Source organism: Ursus americanus, chromosome X (genome assembly GCF_024610735.1).
Source record: "Ursus americanus isolate L20-20 chromosome X, mUrsAme1.1.p, whole genome shotgun sequence".
NCBI lineage: Eukaryota > Metazoa > Chordata > Mammalia > Carnivora > Ursidae > Ursus > Ursus americanus.
Genome location: NC_142164.1, coordinates 58,677,582 through 58,690,361, shown reverse-complemented (window position 1 = coordinate 58,690,361; position 12,780 = coordinate 58,677,582). Strand labels below are relative to the sequence as shown.

The following is a 12,780-nucleotide window of genomic DNA, read 5'->3' as shown; positions in this document are numbered from 1 at the left end:
CTGGCAAACATCCCATCAAAAAGGAGAATGACAGACCAATATCCCTGATGAACATGGATGCAAAAATACTCAACAAGATTCTAGCCAATAGGATCCAAAAGAACATTAAAAGGATTATTCACCACAACCAGATGGGATTTATTCCTGGGACTCAAGGGTGGTTCAACATTTGCAAATCCAGCAACGTGATATAGCACATTAATAAAAGAAGAGGCAAGAACCATATGATCCTCTCAACTGATGCAGAAAAAGCATTTGACAAAATACATTTCTTTCTGATTAAAACTCTTCAGAGTATAGGGATAGAGGGAACATATTTCAATATCATAAAAACCATCTATGAAAAGCTGACAGCGAATATCATTATCAATGGGGAGAAGCTGAGAGCTTTTCCCTTAAGATAAGGAACACGACAGGGATGCCCACTCTCACCACTATTGTTCAACATAGTGCTAGAAATCCTAGACTCAGCAATCAGACAGCAAAAAGAAATAAAAGGCATCCAAATTGGCAAAGAAGTCAAACTCTCCCTCTTCACAGATGACATGATACTCTATGTGGAAAACTCAAAAGACTCCACCCCCAAATTACTAGAACTCATACAGCAATTCAGGAATGTGGCAGGATACAAAATCAATGCACAAAAATCAGTTGCTTTTCTATACACTAACAATGTAATTGTAGAAAGAGAAATTCAGGAATTGATTCCATTCACAACAGCAAAAAAACCCATAAGATACCTAGGAATAAACGCAATCAAAGAGTAAACAATCTATACTCTAGAAACTACAGAACACTTATGAAAGACATGGAGGAAGACACAAAGAGTTAGAAAAACATTCCATGCTCATAGATTGGAAGAATAAACATCATTAAAATGTCTATCCTGCCCAGAGCAAATTACACTTTCAATGCCATCCCTATTAAAATACCCCTGGCATTTTTAAAAGAGCTGGAACAAAGAATCCTAAAATTTGTATGGAACTAGAAAAGGCCCCAAACCATCAGGGACATGATAAAAAAGAAAAACAAAGCTCGGGGCATCACATTGCCTGATTTCAAGCTACATTACAAAGCTGTAATCACCAAGACAGCATGGTATTGGCACAAAAAGAAACACATAGACCAACGGAACAAAATAGAGACTCCAGAAATGGACCCTCAACTCTATGGTCAACTAATCTGTGACAAATCAGGAAAAAATATCCAGTGGAAAAAAGACAGTCTTTTCAATAATTGGTGCTGGGAAAATTGGACAGCTACATATAGAAGAATGAAACTGGACCATTTCCTTACACCATACACAATGATAAACTCAAAATGGATGAAAGACCTCAATGTGAGACAGGAATCCATCAATATCCTAGAGGAGAACATAGGCAGTAACCTCTTTAACATCAGCCACAGTAACTTCTTTCAAGACATGGCTCCAAAGGCAAGGGAAACAAAAGCAAAAATGAACTTTTAGGACTTCATCAAGATAAAAAGCTTCTGCACAGCAAAGGAAACGGGACAAAACTAAGAGGCAACCCACGGAATGGGAGAGGATCTTTGCAAATGACACTACAGATAGAGGGATGGTATCCAATCTCTGTGAAGAACTTCTCAGACTTAATACTCAAAAAACAATCCACTCAGAAAATGGGCAGAAGACATGAACAGACATGTCTTCAAAGAATACATACAAATGGCTAACAGACACATGAAACAATGCTCCACATCAGATGGTATCAGAGAAATAGAAATCAAAACCACAATGAGATACCACCTCACATCAGTTAGAATGGCAAAAATTAACAAAACAGGAAACAACCAATGTTGGCGAGGATTTGGAGAAAGGGGAACCCTCTTACCCTGTTGGTGGGAATGCAAGTCGGTACAGCCACTCTGGAAAACAGTATGAAGGTTCCTCACAAAGTTAAACATTGAGCTACCCTATGCCCCAGCAATTGCACTACTAGGTATTTACCCAAAAGACACAGATGTAGTGAAAAAAAGGGGCACATGCACCCCAATGTTCATAGCAGCAATGTCCACAATAGCCAGACTGGAAGGAGGCGAGATGCCCTTCAAAAGACAAATGGATAAAGAAGATGTGGTACATATATAGAACGGAATATTATTCAGCCATCAGAAACGATGAATACCCACCGTTTGCACTGACACGGAACTGAAGGGGATTATGCTAAGTGAAGTAAGTCAAGCAGAGAAAGACAATTATCACTGAATTCATTCATATGTGGAACATAAGCAATAGCATGGAGGACCATAGGGGAAGGGAGGGAAATCCGAAGGGGGAGAAATCAGAGAGGGAGTCGAACCATGAGAGACTATGCACCCTGGGAAACAAACTGAGGGTTTCAGAGGGGAAGGAGATGTGGGAAGGGGGTAACAGGTTGATGGGTATTAAGGAGGGCATGTGCTGTGATGAGCACTGGGTGTTATACGTAACTAATGAATCACTGAACATTACATCAAAAACTAATGATGTACTATATAGTGGCTAACTGAACATAATAAAAAATAATAAGCAAAAAAAATAAAGATGCATATAAAAAAAATAAAGCGAGCCTATTGTAGGCAGCGCATAGATGGGTCTTGTTTTTTGATTCATTCTGATACCCTCTTTTAATTGAAGCATTTAGTCCACTTACATTCAGAGTGATTATCAATAGGTATAAATTTAGTGCCACTGTGTCACCTGTATTACCTCAGTGTTTCTGGAGATTTTCTCTGTTCCTGTCTAGTCTTTGTTGCCTTTGGACTTACTTTCCCACTCAAAGAATCCCTTTTAATAGTTCTTGCAGGACTAGTGTAGTGTTCACTAACTCCTTTAGTTTTTGTTTGTCTGGGAAAATCTATTTCTCCTTCTATTCTGAATGAAGGTCTTGTTGGATCAAGTATTATTGGCTGCATATTTTTCCCATTCAGCACATTGCATATATCATGCTTTCCCTTCTGGCCTTCCATGTTTCTGTTGATAAGTCTGCTGCTAACCTGATTTGTCTTCTTTTGTAAGTTAGGGATTTCTTTTCCCCTGCTGATTTCAGGATATTTTCCTTATGTGTATATTTTGCAAATTTTGCTATGATATGTTTTCATTTTGTCCTGTTTTTGTTGCTTTCTGATGGGAGTTCTTTGTGCCTCCTAGATTTGGATGTTTGCTTCCTTTCCCAGATTAGGGAAGTGTTCAGCTCTTATTTGCTCAAATAAACCTTCTGCCCCTTTTTCCCTCTCTTCTTCTTCTGTGACTCCTATGATATGTTATTATGCTTTATGGAATCACTAAGTTCACTAAGTCTACATTCATGATCCAATATTTTCCTTTCACTGTTATTTTCAGCTTGATTATTTTCCGTAATTTTGTCTTCTATATCACTTATTTGTAGTTCTCCTATCCTTTTCATTACATCCAATCTGTTTCACATCTCAGTTATAGCATTTTTTAATTTCAGCCTGACTAGGTTTTAGGTCTTTTATCTCTGCAGTAAGGATTCCCCAGTGTCTTCTATGGTTTTCTCAAGCCCAGCTACTATCCTTATGATTGTTGTTTCAAGTTCTGGCTCAGGCATATTATATCTGTTTTGATTACATCCTTGACCATGACCTTGTTATTTCTTTGGGGATGAATTCCTCTGATGTGGCATTTTGCCTAGGTCTCTGTCTTCTGTGTGTTAGGAAACCCTGTTATGTTTCCTGTTCCTGAGAGTAATGCTATATGAAGAAGATGTCATATACTGGCCAGGGCCTGGTGCTTCAGGAAATGTTTCTGGTGTATGCCCTGTGCACTCTGCTGCTGTATTTAGGCTACTCTCTCCCTCGTATCAGTCCTCTGCAGAGTTTCTTCTCGCCTGCAGTGGGGAGTGTTTGGACCTTGTCCAGTACATGGTGAGTTTTAGCTTAGTGTGCTCTGGTCAGCTTGTTAAAAGAGGTTAGATCCAGCTTCCACTAGATCTGAAGTTTTGCTACACTCTATGGTCAGTAGAGTTGGTAAGGGCGGGGTGGTTTGTGTTGGTTTTCTGGGGGAGGTGCCTGCTGCTCTGGTTCTCAGGAAAGCTTGCCTTATAAAAAAAAAAAAAAAAGCACCTCCAGAGCTCAGGGGGGCAGGGTTTAGTGTACGCAGCTCAAACTTCCACAGTGGGCACTGTGCTACTCACTGAAGTCTGTCTGTGCTTCCATAAAGTGGCCTCTTTTCTCCTTCTAGTTGTGCATTTGTTATCTCAGTCCTCAGACTGATTTCATGGGTGTTCAGAATGACCCAATACTTATCTAGCTGTGCTCGAGGGGCGAGGCAAATATAGGGTACCCCCACTACTCCACTATCTTAAATCTTTATAAACCTGATCATTTCAATAGATGCAGAAAAAGCATTTTAAAAGGTACAGCCTCCATTCATGATAAAGACCTCCAACAAAGTAGGTTTAGAGGAAACATATCTCAACACAATGAAGGCTATATACAAAAAAACCCACAGTTAATATTGTGTTTATAGGGGAAAAATTGAGAGTTTTTCCATCGTTGTCAGGAACGAGACAGGGATGGCCACTCTTACCGCTCTTATTTAACATAGTACTGGAAGTCATAGCCTCAGCAATCAGACAACAAAAGGAAATAAACAGCACCCAAATTGGCAAGGAAGAAATAAAACTTCCACTATTTGCAGTTGATATCATACTCTCTGTAGAAAACTCCGAAGATTGCACTAAAAGAGTGCTAGGTTTGATACACGAATTCAATAAAGTTGCAGGATACAAAATGAATGTACAGAAATCTGTTACATTTCTACATACCAATAATGAATAAGCAGAAAGCAAAATTAAAGATTCAATTCCATTTACAATTGCAGCAAAACTAATAAGATACCTTGGAATAAATCTGAGGTTAAAGACCTGTATTCTAAAAACTGTAAAACGCTGATGAAAGAAATTGAAGATAAGACAAAGAATTGGAAAGACACTCCATGCTCAGGGATTGAACGAACAAATATTGTGAAAACGTCTATAAAACCCAACACTGCCTACATATTTCATTTATCCCTATCAAAATAACACCAGCATTTTTCACAGAACTGGAACAAACAATTCTAAAATTTGTATGGAACCACAAAAGCCCCCCCCCCCAATAGCCAAAGCTACCTTAAAAAAGAAAAGCAAAGCTGGATGCATCACAATTCCAGACTTCAATTTTTATTATAAAGCTGTGGTAATCAAAACAGTATGGTATTGGCACAAAAACAGATACATAGATCAATAGAACAGAATAGAAAATCTAAAAATACATCCACAACTACATGATCAATTAATCTTTGACAAAGGAGGAAAGAATATCCAATGGGAAAAAGACAGTCTCTTCAACCAATGGTGTTGGGAAAATTGAAGAGCAACATACAGAATAATGAAACTGGACCACTTTCATATACCCAAAACCAAAAATAAATTCCAAATGGATTAAAGACCTAAATGTAAGACCTCAAACCATAAAAATCCTAGAAGAGAACACAGGCACTAACTTCTTTGACAACGGTGTAGCAACTTCTTTCTACATATGTCTCCTGAGTCAAGGGAAACAAAAGCAAAGATAAACTATTAGGACAACGTCAAAATAAAATGTTTCTGCACAGCAAAGGAAACAATCAACAAAACTAAAAGGCAACCTACAGTATGCGAAAAGATATTTGCAAAGGACATATCTGATAAAGGGTTAATATCCAAAACATATGAAGAAGTTATAAAACTCAACACCCCAAAAACAAATAATCTAATTCAAAAATGGGCAGAAGACATGGATAGACATTTTTTCAAAGAAGACACCCAGATGTCCAACACACACATGAAAAGATACTCAACATTACTCATCATTGCGGAAATGCTAATCAAAATTACAATGAGATACCACCTCACACCAGTCAGAATGGCTACAATCAACAACACAACAAAAAACAAGTCTTGGCAAGGGTGTGGAGAAAAGGGAACCCTCCTGCAGTGTTGGTGGGAATGCAAAGTGGCGCAGCCACTATGGAAAACAGTATGGAGGTTCCTCAAAAAGTTAAAAATAGAACTACCCTAGGATCCAGAATTTACCGTCTATGTATTTACCTAAAGAATACAAAAATACTAATTCAAGTGGATACATGCACCTCAACGTTTATTACAGTTTTATGTACAATAGTGAAATTATGGAAACAGCCTATGTGTCCATCAACTTATCTATACACAATGGAATTCTCATTCTTTTCAATGGCTGAGTAATATTCCAATAGAATAGCATATACCAATTCTTTTCTTCCTCTCTTCTCCAGGCTTTTCCTTTTGTTCTCTTAACAACTTTAGTTGCTAAGTGGATAATGTGGCAATATATGGCACTCCCATTATTCTTCCAGCATTCACAGTTCTTTAATTCTTATCAATGATGTCCTTCCTTTCTCCCTCACCTATGAAAATCTTAAACTAAAACAAATGGTCAGGTATTGAGGAATATTACCTTTCTAATGTCATAATGGTGGTGTGGTTTTATTTTAAAAAATAAATTACTAAATGTTAAATAATATTACTAAATATTTATGGTTAAAATGCTTTTTAATATTTTTTAAATTTTTATTAATATTTATTAATATTTTAATATTGATATTCCACTCAGCCATTGAAAAGAATGAAATTTTGCCATTTATAAGGACATGGATTTTGCTAGAAAATATTATGTTAAGTGAAATAAGTCAGGCAGAGAAATACAAATACCATGTGAATTCACTCATATGTGGAATTTAAGAAACAAAACAAAGTAGCAAAGGGAAAAAAAAGAGAGACAAGGGGAATCAGGAAAGAGACTTAACTATGGAGAACAAACTGATGGTTACTAGACAGGATGTGGGTAGGGGGATGGGCTAAAAAGGTGCTGGAGATTAAGCAGTACACTTGTGATGAGCACCAGGTGTTGTACGGAAGCACTGAATCAGTATATTGCATACCTGAAACAAACTAATATAAAACTGTATGTTAAGTGAATGGAATATAAATAAAATCTTAAGAAAATTACTCCCCTTAAGCTCCATAAGAACAGGCAATAAGTATAACAAATCACGATTTTGAATATGCCCCTGAAAAAGCTCTTTAGGGTTTTTTTAATACGGCATTCATCAGAGCATGTTCTACTAAAATAACCACACAAACAAGCATTGCTCCAAATTCCAATACTTATTTGAAGATACAATTAGGAAAGGAAACATTTTAATAATATCAAAAGATAATCAGCAAGTAATTATTTACTTATAAGACTACTTGATCACTATGTCTGGTATAAGGTATCCATAAAAGTCAATTATAGAAACATTTGGTGAAATTTTTATTGGTCCCATGACTTTTAGATCCATTTGCAAAGTTTTGCCCCTTCTTTTATTATGATGACAATATTACATTCCTATCAGTAGTCTTAAATTAAGAACTGCAAACATTTAATCACTCTGAAATGAATGGCTATTCAATATACCAGAGAATATATAAGCCAATTTTAGTCAAAATATTACAATGTTACCATAATTTTTATAAGAAAATGAAAATTTTCAACAAGCTAGAATTTAAATCAATTTTTGATTGACCAGTAATAATTTTGGCTATTTTACTTAATCATAGGCTCAGTAGGAAGGACTTGCTTATGAAATGACATTCTTCTAATCACTGAAAGGGGTAACTGTCCTCTAGTATATTTTCTATCAGGTTGAGCATGGGCTTCTTAAAAAAAAATACTAGGACTTGAATTAGGACTCAAAATACCACTGTAATTCTACTAAGTAGCAATTAAGCTAAAATAAAGACAATTATTTTCATGAGTTCATAAGCCAATCAATTTATTTAAATATTCTCTGAGCATCTAATATATTGAAGATTCTGTGTTAAGTACCACAAGTGAAACCACTTAAAAGCATAAAGTTGAACAGAAATTAAAACGGCTACAGTAATGCTTCAGTGAAGCTAGATTTTAAAGTAACCTTTTACCTCTCTCCTGCAAACCTCCCCTCTTCCCTTCTTAGCCTTTTGTTTCAGGAACCTGCTACCACCCTAAAGGCATAATAAAAGAGCTGGCAGAAAGTACACAATTCCTATCAAAACCAGCTAGATTCTGTATTTCCCTAAGCACCCCCATCCCCTTCCTCCAGTGGACTTGAAGTTTTTGAAGGCCATAGCCTGCTGTATGTAGACTCCTTTGACTGGGAATGCAATAAAGCTACTGTTCCTCTTTACCCAAACTCTGTCTTCGAGTTATATTTTGTCTCTAAAGCACAGAGGTAGGTTTTTGATAACACGAAGGATACAAAAATTAGTAAGATTCTGTCACTGTCCACAAGAATAAATAGTGGAGGACAGCAGTTAAGCCAGTGTACATATAATAGAATTGAGAATATAAATGCCCTAAGACTGATTAAAGTGAGTGCTCTTGAGGTTCCAAGAGAAAAAGATTATAACAGGTAACAATTACCTCATCTCCCATCTGTGGGACAAACGGGGAACGTCGTGGTATGGTATCCAAAATCCACTGAGGGGCAAACCATTCTTCATTGGGTTCACCTGCTATAGAAAGCAGTCCTCCTTTCTAAAATATAGTTCACAAATATATAAGCCATAAATATATGAATAGTAGTATGAAAAATAACAGAGAACGTTAAAAAAATCAGGTTATAATAAAACCTAAAATATACAAATTTTAAACATTTTCATTTACCAATTAATTATGTAAAATTTTGTACCAATAAAATAATCAAGTGAATTCTTTAATATGTTGCTCAATTTTGGTTGACAGATAATAATATGACATTATATACTATATTAGAACCACAAATTTTTAAGTCCTAAGAATACCATGTGAATTTGAGTACAAGTAACAGAGGATCTTTTTGCCAATAAAATGGTGACAATCAAGAAGATAATTCTGTCTACTAAAGCAACAGGATACAGGATACACTGTATATATGTATAATATGTACATAATAAATTTTTACATTAATATTCAAATAACTATGTGGATTAAGTCTTTACCTGAAATTACAGTGAGGAAGAGAAACCATCATCGGGATGAAATAAAAACATATAAAGAAATGGAAGAAAAACTCCTACATGATTTATTATACTCTTCCATTTCACAAGTCCAAAATGTACAGAAATGTATTACCAGAAACATGACAAGAATAACTTTTTAATACTGTAGTAGCTTATTGTTTAAAACTCTACTATATTTTAAAAGTGATTATCAATGTTTTAATTTAATAACTAAAATAATAATGAAGATATTCTAGCCTCTACTTTTGATAACAAAAAAAATTTAAACTTCTTTTTACTTTAAAGTCATTTTAAACAACTTTACTTAGTTTCTCAGATGGAATGTTATTTTTAGAGAAAAGTCAAGTGTTTCTATTATTCAAGTGTCAAAGGCAAAAATAAAAACAACCTGTAAATTTACAAACCTTCTTTCTAGTTTGCTTAGGTTTCTTCTGCCTTTCCTCCAGTGACTTCAAATTCTCCTCCTCAGAGCTGCTGCATATTTTCCTTGTTGCCTGTCTGGTTTGTCTTTTTGGAGGTTGCAAATTTATTCCAGCATCTGCTGTCCAATCAGAATATTCACTTGATGAATCACTATAAATGTATCAAAATTATGAATATATAAGTTTAGAAAAGGAATAGTTTTGCTTCCTAATTGAAAGATGATCATTTTGTAATAAAACAGCATTATAAATGACATGGCTTGATTTTGTTCTAACTGAACAGAAAAAAATATCAGTATAGATTACTGATCATTATCTAAGTGATTTCAGTGAAATCCTTCTTGGCTAAAGTATAATGGTTAGTTTCCCATAACAGAATTTAAAATTCAAAATTCCTGTCCAAGTCACATAAGCTTCTTTAAATAAAGATGCCCCTAATCCCTGGAAATGGTTAAATGTAGCTATTTTAAAACTCAACTAAATAAACATAGCCTGCTAAAATGCAGAATCTTGGATTTACAAAGCATCTTATTTTACAAATGAGGAAACTAAAGCCCATAGTGACATGCCCAAAAAGATACTGGCAGAACCAGGATAAAACAAGTCTCTGGATTTCCAACCCAGTACTCTTTCTACTATAATTTACTATTTTAACTCCGGTTTTACTAAATTCCTACAAGAACATAATTTCATATTAAAATGGTCAAACAATTTTGGCCAAATCAAAACCATTAAAACTACCTGGAAGAACTTTCACTTTGCCATTCAATAACAGGATCCTCTACAGAAGCATCACTTGTGCCAAGTGTTTCATCTTCCTGCAACAAGGAGCCAGCAATTGAGATATATGGTTATTAACTAGCATATCATTAATCAGCACACACTACCTGTTTTATAACACTTTTTGTATTTCCTCCAACCAAAACAACATTCCAGTTAAAATGTACATAATAAGGGGCACCCAGGTGGCTCAGTAGGTTGAATGTCCGACTCGATTTTGGCTCAGGTCATGATCTCATGGTGGTGGGATTGAGCTACCTGTCAGGCTCTGCGCTCAGTGGTGAGTCTACTTGAGATTCTCTTTTTCCTCTTCTCCCTCTGCCCCTTCCCCCATTCATGCACTCTCTCTTTCTCTCTCTCTAAAATAAATCAATAAATCTTTTCAAAATGTACATAATCATTTTTCTACATATATCTGTAACTCACAACTAAGCCTACCAGGTATTTAAAACTTTCTAATATCTACTATCTTAGTGATATGGGACATCTTTTATTATTTCAAAGACTGAACAGACTCCTTAAGGTTCCCAAATATAACCCTCTTAAATGTTAAGACCATTACTTAAAAAAAATCTATATGCCTTTGCCAAGTTAATATAATTACTCCCCATAAAAATTAATAATCTTTTTATTATGCAAAATTTCAAACATACCAAAGTAGAGGGAATAAATTACCCTTGTGTACACAATCTCCAGTGTAGACAATAACTCACTGCCTACCTTGTTTTACCTGTACCATCACCAACTGCCTCATACCCAAGTGATTATTTCAAAAGAAATCCTTATAAAAAAGCATTTTAACTATAAACATTTAGTAATATTAGGATTCTTCTTTAAAATAAAACCACACCACCATTATGACATTAGAAAGGTAAAATCATTCCTCAATACCTCACCATTTGTTTTAGTTCAAGATTTTCATAGGTAAGGGAGAAAAGGAAGGACATCATTGATAAGAATTAAAGAACTGTGAATGCTGGAAGAATAATGGGAGTGCCATATATTGCCAATGAATAATTAAACCCACATTATCCACTTAGCAACTAAAGTTGTTAAAAGAACAAAAGGAAAGGACTGGAGAAGAGAGGAAGAAAATAATGGGTATACTCTATTCTACTACCATGAAAAAAGTAGGTCTGAAAAAAGCCATCACTTCATAATCTTCATGAATGATGAAGTCAACAATAACGGAAAATATGTCTTTCTGCTGATTACACAGTAAACCAGTTCTGGGACTGTAAACTAGCTATCAATGTTTATATTCCACTTTCTATTTATGGGCAGATTTCCTCTCACTCTTTTCTCATTGTCCCAAACTCAAACTTTCACTGGCATATTTGATACTCTCAAACAAAATAATATCTTAGGTATAAATCAGAGAAGGTATCTAAAGGAATTCAATATAATGCTCAAATTTGCCTATTAAATGCCTTACCAATGAATAATCTTCTTAAAAGAAAATCATTAGAATTTGTTTCTAATAAAATGACTATTAAAAGTAAACCCAAGGTGATGATACTAACTGGCAAACAAAGAATTACACTGAGTAAATAATAGCAGATATCTAACCTCTGAGGAGCTGTCTGAGTCTTCCTGTACACCTGAATTTTGACATGATGCTTGTGAATTATGCTCTATATTGGACCGTGTTTGGTAAGTATGCTGACGCTTGCGCTGTGTCCTTCGTAAAGACCGCCCACAGCTAGGCTGATAATCATTCTGTAGAACAGAAAGAAAATAGATTTAAAAAAATCAAATGCTCAGTGAACAAACACAAACATGCATAAAGCAAATTAATTGGGTGGGGGAGGGATGGATGTAATAATTAGGAATAAATCTCCCCAAAAGAAAACACAAGATCTATATACATTTATACTACCTTCCATTAATATTTACTACTTCCCTATTTCGAAAATTTTGTGATCAAATTAAAGAGTGTCCTTAAAGTTTGGGCTGCAAGAATAGACCCACTCAGAATTCACATATACTATATTACTCAGAATTTATTACAAGATGAAGCAAGATATCATATCACACCTACGTATATATAATTCTTAATAAAATATGTACTTCTTTTAAAAATACATTTAATAAACCGATACAAATATTTAATTTTAACTAAAATTAAAGTGAAAACTATTTTATTCTAACCTTTACAAGTATAAAATATTAATGATATACCCTTATGTAAAAGTTACAACCATAGCATGTTATCAAGAGAAAACAAGTTTAAAACTCCTATAAATAAATCAGTATCAAGGACTAGTTTCTTACCCCATATGTAACTATTTCTCATTTTTGATATAAATAAAAATGTTTATAGACCAAACAACCCTGTTTATTAGTCTCAGACAAGTCTGATATCTGAAAAATCAGCTTAGCAAGAGTAAATAATATAAATCATGGATCTGAATCATTCAATATCTCTAAGAAAATAATCTTATCAGAGAACATCAAATAAGCTAACAAAACCTCAAGAGAAATTAAGAAAGTGGGCATCAAAATGATCTAAGGATATTTGAAGATATTCA

At 34.8% G+C, this 12,780-nt stretch overlaps 1 protein-coding gene across 2 annotated transcripts in view; it reads right to left on the bottom strand.

Annotated features, from left to right (window-relative positions):
• Positions 1 to 12,780, bottom strand: part of BRWD3 (bromodomain and WD repeat domain containing 3) — a 212,246-nt gene that overhangs the window by 71,112 nt on the left and 128,354 nt on the right. For both annotated transcript variants that reach the window (XM_087859782.1, XM_087859783.1), the window contains 4 exons: positions 11,819 to 11,968; positions 10,211 to 10,287; positions 9,452 to 9,620; positions 8,470 to 8,583 (listed from right to left, as the gene is read on the bottom strand). In XM_087859782.1, the coding sequence (XP_087715908.1) occupies positions 8,470 to 8,583; positions 9,452 to 9,620; positions 10,211 to 10,287; positions 11,819 to 11,968 (510 nt within the window). The remainder of the gene's footprint in view (positions 1 to 8,469; positions 8,584 to 9,451; positions 9,621 to 10,210; positions 10,288 to 11,818; positions 11,969 to 12,780) is intronic.